The sequence below is a fragment of the Barbus barbus genome (assembly GCF_936440315.1).
Source record: "Barbus barbus genome assembly, chromosome: 21".
In the NCBI taxonomy this organism is placed as follows: domain Eukaryota; kingdom Metazoa; phylum Chordata; class Actinopteri; order Cypriniformes; family Cyprinidae; genus Barbus; species Barbus barbus.
The window spans coordinates 29,464,743-29,477,303 of NC_136749.1; the positions used below are offsets into that span (position 1 = coordinate 29,464,743).

The following is a 12,561-nucleotide window of genomic DNA, read 5'->3' on the forward strand; positions in this document are numbered from 1 at the left end:
TAGCTGACAAGGCAACATTTTTCATGTAGATTAACTTTGATGCAATAAAACAACCAAAACTGAAATAAAAAAACAAAAACTAACAAAAATAACCAAAACACACAAAAAATTTAAAAGAAAACAGAAAATAAAAAATGTAATTAATATATTAAAATTAATTAAAATATTAAAGAAATGAAATGAAATAAACTTAAAACGTTTTCAATTTTTTTATATTATTTTATTTCAGTTAATGTTTATTTATTTTTATTTTTTTGTGGTTTTAGCTTTAGTTAACTATCATGACTTTGATATATTTTACACATACCCTAAATACCCTAATCATAAATAGGTTTCTAAATATCATGGTCTGCTGGGTAGTGTTAGTACATAATGTTGATAAAGTCATACACCGAGTGGAAATAGCAGACATACAGTATTTCATCTGAACCTGTAGTGAAATAACATTATGAATATGCAGTTTCTGTACAGAACAGGCCCTGACCAGGAGCTGTGTAGTGTTTATCAGCATGTGCATCAAAGAGCATCTAAAACTGTAAACAACGGTGACTGTGAGCACTTCCATTGCTTTTATGCTTCATTTATTCTGCCTTGTGTTTATTTTAGACTCGGTACTCAATTTAGTGCACAGATTGTACTGGCCTGCTAATAAAGGCCTATTTCACAATCTCATGTGTTACATAATACATCAGTGCTGTCAAAAACATACAATGCACAAAATGTGAAATACAAGATATTAGGACCATGACATTAATGCACAGCATTTAACATCTAATTCTTGCACATAAGATGATGCATGCATATTTTGTAATGCAGAACACTAATGGATGCAACTATAGGCTATAGCCTATATAAGCTGTTTCAAAACATTTCAGTTAACACCTATTAGGCCTATGCATGGAAATGCACATGCGGATGTGTGTGTAATGAATGCGGAAGGTGTTGATTTGTCACCTGATCTGTCTCCGGAATGAAACCGCACCGATCCGTCTTTATAGATCCTGACATGTCCTGCTCCTCCGGTCCCAGCAGAATCCTCCAGAAAAGAGCGACAGCACTGGTAACACACAGCCCACGCCTGCTCCTCGTTGATGGGCTGCTTATAGAGATGTAAAATCTCGTCCAGGAACAGATGGTCCTCATCCTCACTGTCCATGATGGGACGCGCATCATCATCGTCCTCCTGCTCCTCTATCAGCCTGTGTCCGTCATCATCATCATCTTCATCTCTCCTGCGAGCCATCGTCTCATCCTATCATCCAGAGAGGAGACGAGTGCTGGAGATCAAGCACCTGCGCTCGGTGTGATGCTGATGATGCTCAGAAACGCGAAGCTACGTCTAGCGAGGGTCTAAAAGTAGGCGGGGCTTATTTTAAAGAGTTTACGTTTGAAAATAAATGTATAGCTGCTATGTGTTTATCAAAGTATAAATCATCTACTTTGCATATCGAAGCAAATTATGATACACAGCACAATACAATACAATAATGTACAATTATTACTCAAGTTTTACATTTTAAATTTGACATTTTATTCTCAATCTTCATTTGACCCTCTAACTTTAGCACTCTCTATTCTAACTCTATTAGTTTTCTTTTTTATTTATATATAAAAAAAACAATACTTGCTCCTTTAACACTTCTATTTCTATCCTAAATACTTGTTTTCTTTAAAACTGACCCTCTAACACTAGCGTTCCCTATTATTTTAAAGCATCGATGTCATGCATCGCTTGTTACTTTTCTCAGCGCTGGCCAGAATGGACCAATCAGAGTGGTTTGTGATAACAGGTACGTGTTTTTACTAAATACATTTATAGAAATCGCTGAGGCGAATTTTTATTTTTATGTCAGATTAAAAAAACGTATACATAATAGATTTAAAGGATTATATGTTTTAGAGTATAAAGATCTCGAGTAATATATAAAGCGTCCTGAGCTCTTCAGCGGAAATAAATCAGTATGGTATCAAGAATAAATTTTAAATTTCACACCGTTTTGACGATCAAATTACATATCAATTATTACAACTCCAATTCTATAATATATTTATATAACACATGCTCACATTCAGTTGTTTTGGAAGCATTTAGCTGTCTGTGGGCTTCACAGATTTCATATTTCATATTCATTATAGACCGAAACCGGATTTGTCCTTCTTTCTATGGATGTGGCTGGAATTATTATTATTATTTTTAATGATGATCGCAGTCATATGTGATTTGTTTTGGGGAGAAAATCTAAATCTGTGGCCTGAGGTGGCGTTGATTTGCCACCAGAGGGCGATACAACATTTCTTTACATACTTTCTCATTTAAGCGCTTTACCTGTTTAATGATTTGTTTAAGGAATATTTCCATAACTTCAAGCTGTCATTAGATGAAATATATTTCTGGTGTAGTTTGACAGCGTCCTCCTCTCCTGTGTTGACAGATTAAAACTGTCGCTGTTGCTTGGTAACCATCCCCAGACAAACGTTCAAACACGCAATTAATATTCATGAGCTAAACCGTTACCAAAGTTTGATTGGCTAATTCACCAACTGACTCGCCAACGTCTGGTTTTCAGCGAATCAGACGCGCCTGCGTCACATTACGTATTTAATATTCATAAGGCTATTCTAGTTCTGCGCATGCGCTTCTGAAATCCAGCTTCAAAACAATGGCGGTGGACGGTTTGATCACAACAGAGCAGTGGATCAGAGATAAACTCAGCCTTCAGCACAGCTGTTTAGGTAAAACACATGATATAGTTACATATATTATATAGTCATTATCTGATTAACTGATACTTTGAATCATGTATCGCAGCGGATGTCCGATCGTTGACTCTTCCAGGAACATATGAAGGGAAAATCTGTCATTTAGGAGCATCCCTGAAGAACTTTGTTCGTCTGAAATCACTGGATCTGTCCCATAATGCACTGCGCACAGTCCAGGTCAAAATACATATTAATATAGTTCACACAAACTATTGTTTATGTGCTTTTGTCGTAGGTTATATTTTATAATAACTTTATTATTTATTAATTTATTAATAATTTACAGAACCAATTATTTTTCTGTTTTTATATAGATTATATTTTATAATAACTTTCTTATTTAATAATTTACAGAATCAATTATTTTTCAGTTTTTTATGTTATATATTATAAAAACGTTATTATTTATTAATTTATTAATAATTTACAGAATCAATTATTTTTCAGTTTTTTTATAAGTTATATTTTATAATAACGTTCTTATTAATTTATTAATAATTTACAGAATCAATTATTTTTCAGTTTTTTTATAAGTTATATTTTATAATAACTCTTATTTATTAATTTATTAATAATTTACAGAATCAATTATTTTTCAGTTTTTTTATAAGTTATATTTTATAATAACTTATTTATTAATTTATTAATAATTTACAGAATCAATTATTTTTCAGTTTTTTTTATAAGTTATATTTTATAATAACGTTCTTATTTATTAATTTATTAATAATTTACAGAATCAATTATTTTTCAGTTTTTTATATAGATTATATTTTATAATAACTTTCTTTATTAATTTATTACTAATTTACAGAATCAATTATTTTTCAGTTTTTTATATAGATTATATTTTATAATAACTTTCTTATTTATTAATTTATTAATAATTTACAGAATCAATTATTTTTCAGTTTTTTTATAAGTTATATTTGATAAAAACTTTTATTTATTAATAATTTACAGACTCAATTATTTTTCTGTTTCTTTTATAAGTTATATTTTATAAAAACGTTTTTATTAATTTATTAACAGTTTACAGAATCAATTATTTATGTGCTTTTGTCGTAGGTTATATTTTATAAAAACTTTCTTATTTATTAATTTATTAATAATTTACAGAATCAATTATTTTTCTGTTTTTTTATAGGTTATATTTTATAATAACTTTCTTATTTATTAATTTATTAACATGACTCGGACAATACATATCATAGCGTGAGTAAATGTTTTACTCGTATATTCAAATGTGAGTATACATATGACACTATATATATAATTGACTGCAGATTTATAGTGTTGTGTATCTGTCGTGCTGATGTTTGTAGGGGATTGAGCATTTGGAGCTGCTGGAGAGACTGAATCTGTACTATAACAGACTGGCGTCTCTGCAGGACATCTTTTCTCTGCACAAGCTGCAGAATCTGAAGGAACTGGACTTGCGGCTCAATCCTGTGGTCAAGAAACACCCGCACTACCGTTTGTACCTGGTCCACGCAATGACCAAACTCCGCAAGCTCGGTGCATCATCTGTCTTCTCTCTGTTGCTGTGATGCTAGGATCAAACACATCCGTGTTTAGAGTATGAACATGTGTTTTATGATCCTCTATTGCAGATGAGTGTCCGGTGCGAGACAGAGAGAGAAAGGCGGCTCTCATGCATTTCTCATCAGAGGCAAATCTAGACACTAATCATAAGAAACATGGTTTAATACAAGACACACCGTGCAGGTTATGATCCTATAAGCACTGCTGTTATCGTTAACTACAACTATTAAAAATGTTTTTTCAGTTGAAATAAAATTAAATATAAATATCGGATTACAAATTTAAACATAAAAAAAATGAAATGTTTGCCTTGGCAACTACTTAATAAAATAAGTAAAATGGAAATAAAAATAAAGCTATATAGAAATATCTAGACAGGGATATTAAAAAAATAATATTGAAAGTTTTAAGTTTAATTAAAAACACTGGCTTTGCTCGTATGGTTATGTTTTTATCATTATTGACTGTCTATTTTATATTTTTTATATTTTTTATGTTATTTTTATTTGTTATTCTATTTTTAATATCATTTGCTTGTTCTTTCCTGTAAAGCACTTTGAGCTGCATTGATTTGTTTGGAAAAGTGCTATATAATTACAATTTGATTAACTAATTGATAAAAAAATGAAACTAATTCAAATGGCATTTTACTAAAAATAGATGGAAACTGAGCATATAAAAATAAAAGCTAATTTATTTTATTAATTTAATATAATAGTATATACAAAATCGATCTGAACTGACTGTTTATAAATTGAAGTCACACACAGTTTGTGGTTTTCAGAGGTCATTGAGTATCGGCGCTGTTTTGCAGAAGTAGTGAGCTCAGAATAAAAGCGATGCAGAAGATGATGAAGATGCTCTCGCTTCTTGAGGGGAACGAGGAAGCTGCGCTGAATGATGTTTCTAGAAAGACGTGGAATAGCAGGAGACCTGAAACTCTCTCCGTCTGCTTTGAGAACGAGTGCAGCCCTCGTCTGTTACAGCGTAAAACACACTGCGTGATCATCACTGACTCAAACACTATACACTGCATACTTGGCTAATATTAAATATATCACCCAGCCACGCAGATAAACGCATAACACTCCTGTATCATATTTAATAATACATGACAAATACTATACTTTAAAGTGCCTATTATGGGTTATGAAAGGTTCATATTTTGTTTTTGGGAGTCCCCATAACAGGCTTACATGCATGCAAGACCAAAAAACACTTTCATTGTCTTATAATATGCATTTATTTTTTTACCTTAATTGCTCAATGACTCCCAAACGATTAATTTTTCCAAACCGCTAATTTGCGGTGATTGGTCGATTTCATTTAAAGCAGTGTTCGTGAGCTTTTATTGCTCTGAAAGCGGCACCTAGTGGCAAAGAATGAATTAGCATTTTCATTCAGACCAAAGCGAAAAGTTTTCCCAGGTTTGGACGGGCAATATGCTAATGTTTCATGTTGAGGTCAAAATGAAGCGATTTGGGATTCGTTTTAAAAACGATTCATTTCAATGATTCAGAGTCGACTCTTTCTTTTGAGAAACAATAACTTTACACACGGAGCACTTTCAGATTTGAAACTGTGCAGGATATTTTTATTCATTTAGAGCTGTTACACACTGCAGAAATCCATAGTAGGGGCACTTTAATGTTTGTGTACATATTATCTATGTCTGTAATTATTTTTCTTTTTTGTATTTAGAAAATCCTTCCGAATCAGATATTATACATATAATCAATGATCCTGAGTGCGAAAGGATACCGAAACAAAACAAGGTGCGTCTATTCATTCATTAAATAAATTCATTCAGAATTAATTCAAAAAGCAAAAAAAACCCCAATAAAACAAATAAACAAACAAAAAATTTAAATATTAGCATTGTATTTGTAAGTGTATTATAAATGTATTTATTTTTATTTAACACTCACTTATTATTTTAAAATATAATAGTATTATTGCACTTTATTATTTTATTTTTAAAAATCAAATAAAGTGCAATATTTATTATTACATTTTTTCTAGTTATATTTAATTGTGCACTCTATGTGCACCAATCTAGACTAAAAAAAAACTTATGTGCACCCTTATTAATATTGTTATATTTATTATGCTATATTACATTATTATTAGTAAATTATATAATTAGTTATATACATATATTTTCCTGTCTGTCATGTAGGAGTCAGTTCCCAAGAGCTCGGATTATAAAAAAGGTGAATATTGTGTTATTCCACTTCTGTCCACAAGGGGTGACATTTCTTTTATTTCTACCTTCAACCTGATATCTACTCAGCATTGCTGTGGAATAATTGTATTTTTCTGATTTTTGACAATATTAGAGGCTCCTGCTGGTTCTCTGAGAGTGACGTTTGAGAGCCGGAGTCAGACTCACGCTACGGTTCGAGGAGAGAGCGTCTTTACACCACATCCTACAGACATGCGGTCCGCTTCGCACGGTACTTCAGTACTAGTCTAGTCACTCTATGGATTAATTTTAATCTAGCTGTCTCATAAACCATGCATATTACAAATATTGTTGTGCCTGTAACAAATAGTTTTTGTTAAAATGCCAAATGTAAATAAAAATAACACACTTTTTTTTTTTTTTTGCAGAAGATGAATGCACAGCCCTTAGATGGCGAAACCAGCTTCAGGACAGAGCAAATCCAGTCCTGCATCCTCCCAGATTAACCTACCAGATCACCTCATCGGCATCAGAGAGAAAACACAAAACACAAAAGGTTTGTAGGCTGCAGCTCCTCAAACACAAACAGCTTTAAAATCGACTTATTTATCTGATTGCATGCTGCTTAGGGTGCCTACAGGAAGCCCATGGAGCTGCTCCTCGGCATGATGGAGGAGCTCTGGTCTGAGAAGAAGGAGAATCAACAAAACAGGACGTTCCTCAGTAAGTGATTCTTTCCATAACAGAGCAATCCATAACTAGTGAACTAGTCTCTCTAATCCAGTGCTTTCTATCCAGTGAAGATGGTTCAGATCCTCAGCATGATGGAGCAGGAGGTTGTGGGAGGAGAACAGGAGATACAAACTCTGAAAGAGATGCTCAAAGCCTTGAAAACACGGACTGAATTACAGGAAAAACAGCATCGGTCTGAGACTGAAGATCTCAAACTCCAGCTTCAGCAGGCGCAAGAGTCCATCGTAAGATCAAATCGATTTTTGTGTCTTATATTGAGCACAAAGGGCGTTATTAGCACATTAAGAAAAGCCCAGTGAATGATGTCCATATGACTTTTCAGAAGAAATCAGTGAATATGGCACAAAAAGCTATCGCAGGACTTCAGAAAAAGAAGGGATCTTAATGTATAAACATTATATATGCACAAACAGCCATTGAAACGCAGTGTTGGGGGTAACACATTACAAGTACATAATCAGATTACTTTTTCCAAGTAACTAGTAAAGTAAAACATTACTTTTCAATTTACAATGAAATATCGGAGTTACTTTTTCAAATAAGTAATGCAAATTACTTTTTCTCATTTGTGACCCTCAAGCACAAAACCAGTCATAAGGGTCAATTTTTTTTAATTGAATAAATAATAAATAATCTTTCCATTGATGTATGGTTTGTTATGATAGGACAATATTAGTCTGAGATACAACTATTAGAAAATCTGGAATCTGAGGGAGCAAAAAAATCTAAATATTGAGAAAATCTCCTTTAAAGTTGTTCAAATGAAGTTCTTAGCAATGCATATTACTAATCAATAATTAAGTTATGATATATTTACAGTAGGAAATTTACTAAATATCTCCATGGAACATGATCTTAATATCCTAATGATTTTTGATATAAAAGAAAAATCTATCAGTTTGACCCATACAGTGTATTTTTGGTTATTGCTACAAATACATCACCATTGACAAAAATAAAACTTTTGGGTTTTTTGTTATTAAAGGCAAATAAGCAAGCCCAGCCCACGTAATGCATTGCTTTCCATAAAAAGTAACTAAGTAACACAATATTATAATGTATTACTTTTAAAAGTAACTTTCACCAACACTGTTGCATATCATGATTTATAAAAACTAATATGGAATATTTGAAATATGACATGAAAATTATATGCCCCTTTATATTATATGTAAACTTGCCCCTTTTAGACTTGCACTCTATTCATTTACTTATTGCTTGTTTTCTTTAAAAAAAACTAACACTAGCTTCTCTATTCTTTTTGTTTTCTTTTTATTTATTATACAATTAACAAAAAAGGCCTCTAACACTATCTTGCTCTATTCTTTTTATTATATAATAAAAAAAAACCTGCTGTGCACTTGCATATTATTGCTCTTTTGTTGATTTTGATTGCTTCCATTGTCCTCATTTGTAAGTCGCTTTTGATAAAAGTGTCTGCTAAATGACTAAATATGCAAACGAGGTCATGCATAGTAACAGTAGGCATTGTTAGCTCCATATATGGCCATTTTGGGGATGAGATGAGGTGGGGATGTATCTGAATTTTGCACAAGTACAGTTTTGCAAGTCTAAAAGATTGCACAAACCTGCAGACTTGGGATGGAATCTACACCAAGTTTGGTGGGTTTTTTTTTTTTGTCTTTTGGCCCTTTTTTTCCATTTGGAAGTAAATAACGACAAGAGCTTTTTCTCTTTCGTACGTCACACAGAGAAGTTAAATGCGTTGGCAGTGATGCCTGCTGTTGTCTTTAATACAGCAAGCCCTTAATGAACAGATGAAGAATGTGCTGGAGGAGAACGTGTCTTTACAGAAGCAGCTGATCAAAGCAGAAAACAAGCTACTGGCGTCTCGGCTGAAGAAGATGCCAAACACACTGGACAGAGGTCAGTGTCTCAATACTTAGTTTTCAAGTTGATGAAATAAAACAGGTTATTAATGTTTGTGCTGGTGGATTTGTAGGACAGCAGACGGCCTCTGAGGAGTTAAATGTGAAAAGACACTCAATTCAGGAGGGAAACAGAGCGAATGATCCGCAGGAGAGCTACAGGTCTGTGTCAGGACGATCCAAAGGCTACACAGCTATAAAAGCCACCAGCCTTTGTGTTGATTTGGTCTTTTTTGCAGGTCTTTGATTGCCAGAAACGAGCGTTTGCTGCAGCAGCTGGAAGAGGCTCTGATGAACTGACTGCTGCAAATGAAGAACGCTCCTCCAATAGACAGCTAGTTTTGATTTACTATAAATAAAGATGGTATATACAATTTTACCTTGCATGTAAATGCCTTTTGTTTTATATACACTCTCTAAAGCAGTATGGCTTCTGTTTATTTCCACATCTGAGAATCAATCACACATGCATATCTTGAAGTTGTGCAAATTTGCTTGTTCAACCAGGGTAGTTTTCTATTCAGACAGACCTTAAACAGGATTTCTGTGCATCCTAATTAGCCCTTCCACAAATAAAGTCCTTAAAAAATCTTAAATCAGGGCAGAAAGTCTTCTATTCATGAAGTCGTGGCATTAATTGTCACATGCCCTGCAAAAAATGAATATCTTATTTTCCAATAAAAATATTTAAACATCTTTAAACCAAGATACATTTACTTGAAATGCTAAATTAAGAGTTTGAACAGAAGAGAAATTGAACAAAATGAAATGAGTTCATGCTTAAAACAAGAACAAATCATCATAAACCTCATTCATTTTGAAATATTTTCTCAGCAAACAAGGTTTCTTATCTTGACATTTTGCTTCTAAATGTATGTTGATTTAAGAAACCCTTTGATTTGGGCCTTCAATTTCTTTAGTTGGTCTGACAAATGTCTTAAATTGACCTTAATAAAACCCGCAGAAACCCTGTCTCAAATCCAGAAAAACTTCCATGTGACAACTAGCCCCGATCTCCACTACTGCAGAACACAATCGCTCGAGGAAATAAAGAAGAACCAGGCAGTTTTTTTTATTCAATACGATGCTACAAAACACTGACATGTTAAAATCGCTTCACCATCATATGACATGCATATCAGGATACTGCAGAACATTAGAAAACATTTTAAAAAATATGACAGTATTGTTCCTCAAAACGGATGGTTAACAGTATTTGGCATTAAGCACACAAAACATTAAAATCATACGTTAAATACAACAACATATATACTTATTTGTGGTTTGTTATCATAAATATGAGTCACTTTCTGCGGGAGAGCTTGACATTTATGATCCGTAGCCACTATTCTTATCTGAAAATAGATGTTCTGTAGAAGAATATGTCTGTACACTCTCACTCCTCCCTGCTTCGCTCCATAGACATGGACAATATCGTCTATTACAAAGTTCAGGGTTCCCACCATCACATAAATATCAGGGAGTTCAAAACATGTCATTTTCAGATCTGGAAAAATCTTAAATGCTCTTTTAAAAGTATGCTCTATTGGCTCAAGTAAAACCCTGGAGCACAAAAGCAGTCTTAAGTCTCTGGGGTATATTTGTAGCAATAGCCAACAATACATTGCATGGGTCAAAATTATACATTTATCTTTTATGCCAAAAATCATTAAGATATTAAGGAAAGATCATGTTCCATGAAGATATTTAGTAAATTTCCTACAGTAAATATATCAAAACTTCATTTTTGATTAGTAATATGCATTGCTAAGAACTTCATTTGCATAGCTTTAAAGGAGATTTTTTCAGTATTTAGATTTTTTTTGCACCCTCAGATTCCAGATTTTGAAAATATTGTCCTATCCTAACAAACCATACATCAATGGAAAGCTTATTTATTCAGCTTTCAAATGATGTATGAATCTCAATTTTGAAAAATTGACCCTTATATGCTGGTTTTGTGCTCCAGGGTCACATATGTGAGTGAATCATTCTTTTGAGTCATTTTATTTCCCAAGTGAATCAGTGATTCACAAATCAGTTACATTTACATTTATTCATTTAGCTGACGCTTTGGACTTACAATTGCTATATATGTCAGAGGTCGCACGCCTCTGGAGCAACTAGGGGTTAAGTGTCTTGCTCAGGGACACATTGGTGTCTCACAGTGGATTCGAACCTGGGTCTCTCACACCAAAGGCATGCGTCTTATCCACTGCGCCATCACCACCAAGTTAATCAAATAAAAAATGTTAGGGAATTCTACATTTGTGTTTTCCAGATTTGGAAAAGTCATAAAATCTTTTAAGGTCTTTAAAAAAAAAAAAAATGAATATAGATTTTAATAGTAATGCACTGTTTAAAATGTTAAGTAACTAAATATTGTGCTTGCATTGAGTAATACTTGTTTGCAAGCCATAAAGTGGCCTGATTCACAAATCAGTTTGACTGATTCATTAGTGAATGGGAATAATTATTTTTAAAAATCCACATCCACAGTATTCACAAGCGACTGGAAATCTCATGGAAAGCCACTGAAGTGTGGGAACCCTGATGGTTGGATCTCGTCCAGCGTGTTCAGATGGCAGTGCGTTTATAAATAAATCCGAACACTAGTCATGGTAAAGGGAATGTAGTCATTTAGACGTATATCATGCCAGCGTTAGTTACAGCATGCCACTTCTCTTGTAAACATTGTTCTGTAGGCAGAAACACTGCACGTACGAAAAAAACCCAGCAAAGTGCCTCGATATGACATGTTAAATATAACAACAGTGCTTTTCAAACTAAAACCACAGCAGAATACAAAATACCTTTTAATATTTCATTTGCAGCTTGATCTATTGCTGATAAACAGGCCCAGACACAACCTGCAGGCTTAATGCTGCATAATGGATTTTAATATGGTAAAATGAGCTAATAATAAAGCTTAGAGTAGGCAGAAAGATAATCAGACTAGCCAAAGTATTTCATAAACAAACATGTAATTTGCATGTTCAAAAATAATTCAGCGCTGCAGATTCTGTGTGGGTCTGATCATACGTGTTAAAATCATTAGAAACCTCAGCCAACTATTTGTTTTGGTCATGTTTGGCCAGAGCTTTTAGTTCAGATGCCCAGAGGAGTCTTGTAAGGACGGTCAGCCGTGTTTCCTGCTGGTTTGACATTATTCAGTCCATATTGAGGTATGATAACGCATGGGTCAGATATTGTGATCAGAGCAAATCCTGAACTTTTGCTGATGGGGTTTCTTTTCACATACTATAGTTAATCATTCCACAGTTAAAACACACAGGCAGTGTTTCATATTATGCCATTAGAAGCATTAGAAATACATAGTTATGCCATCAATACAAAAAACATCGACCAAACTACTAGATATACAATCTTGAGCACCAGCGGTCAGCTCTTTATGCATCAAACAATGAA

The 12,561-nt window shown here is 33.4% G+C and overlaps 2 protein-coding genes across 2 annotated transcripts in view; one reads left to right on the top strand and one right to left on the bottom strand.

Moving 5' to 3' along the window:
* Positions 1 to 2,441, bottom strand: part of LOC306886882 (protein spire homolog 1-like) — a 31,880-nt gene extending 29,439 nt beyond the window's left edge. The window contains exons 1-2 of the mRNA XM_079444237.1: positions 2,327 to 2,441; positions 955 to 1,252 (exon numbers count right to left, since the gene is read on the bottom strand). Of these exons, the coding sequence (XP_079300363.1) occupies positions 955 to 1,252; positions 2,327 to 2,359 (331 nt within the window). The 5' untranslated portion in view covers positions 2,360 to 2,441. The remainder of the gene's footprint in view (positions 1 to 954; positions 1,253 to 2,326) is intronic.
* A 200-nt stretch (positions 2,442 to 2,641) lies between these two features.
* LOC306887928 (centrosomal protein of 72 kDa-like) lies at positions 2,642 to 9,510 on the top strand. The gene is made up of 14 exons (XM_079445975.1): positions 2,642 to 2,733; positions 2,810 to 2,937; positions 4,086 to 4,278; positions 4,374 to 4,488; positions 5,120 to 5,292; positions 6,007 to 6,080; positions 6,485 to 6,518; positions 6,645 to 6,761; positions 6,919 to 7,046; positions 7,120 to 7,213; positions 7,289 to 7,467; positions 9,004 to 9,130; positions 9,207 to 9,294; positions 9,372 to 9,510. Exons 1-14 carry the CDS (start codon positions 2,661 to 2,663, stop codon positions 9,430 to 9,432), a joined length of 1,584 nt encoding a protein of 527 aa, XP_079302101.1. The 5' UTR covers positions 2,642 to 2,660; the 3' UTR covers positions 9,433 to 9,510.
* Positions 9,511 to 12,561: the final 3,051 nt, after the last annotated feature.

What these genes read in the sequence shown, in the direction of transcription:
- LOC306887928 (XM_079445975.1), top strand. Translation starts at nt 2,661, where the DNA reads ATGGCGGTGGACGGTTTGATCACAACAGAGCAGTGGATCAGAGATAAA. An exon ending in CCTTCAGCACAGCTGTTTAG is followed by an intron (nt 2,734 to 2,809) that starts GTAAAACACATG and finishes CATGTATCGCAG; the next exon opens with CGGATGTCCGATCGTTGACT. An exon ending in CATGCGGTCCGCTTCGCACG is followed by an intron (nt 6,762 to 6,918) that starts GTACTTCAGTAC and finishes TTTTTTTTGCAG; the next exon opens with AAGATGAATGCACAGCCCTT.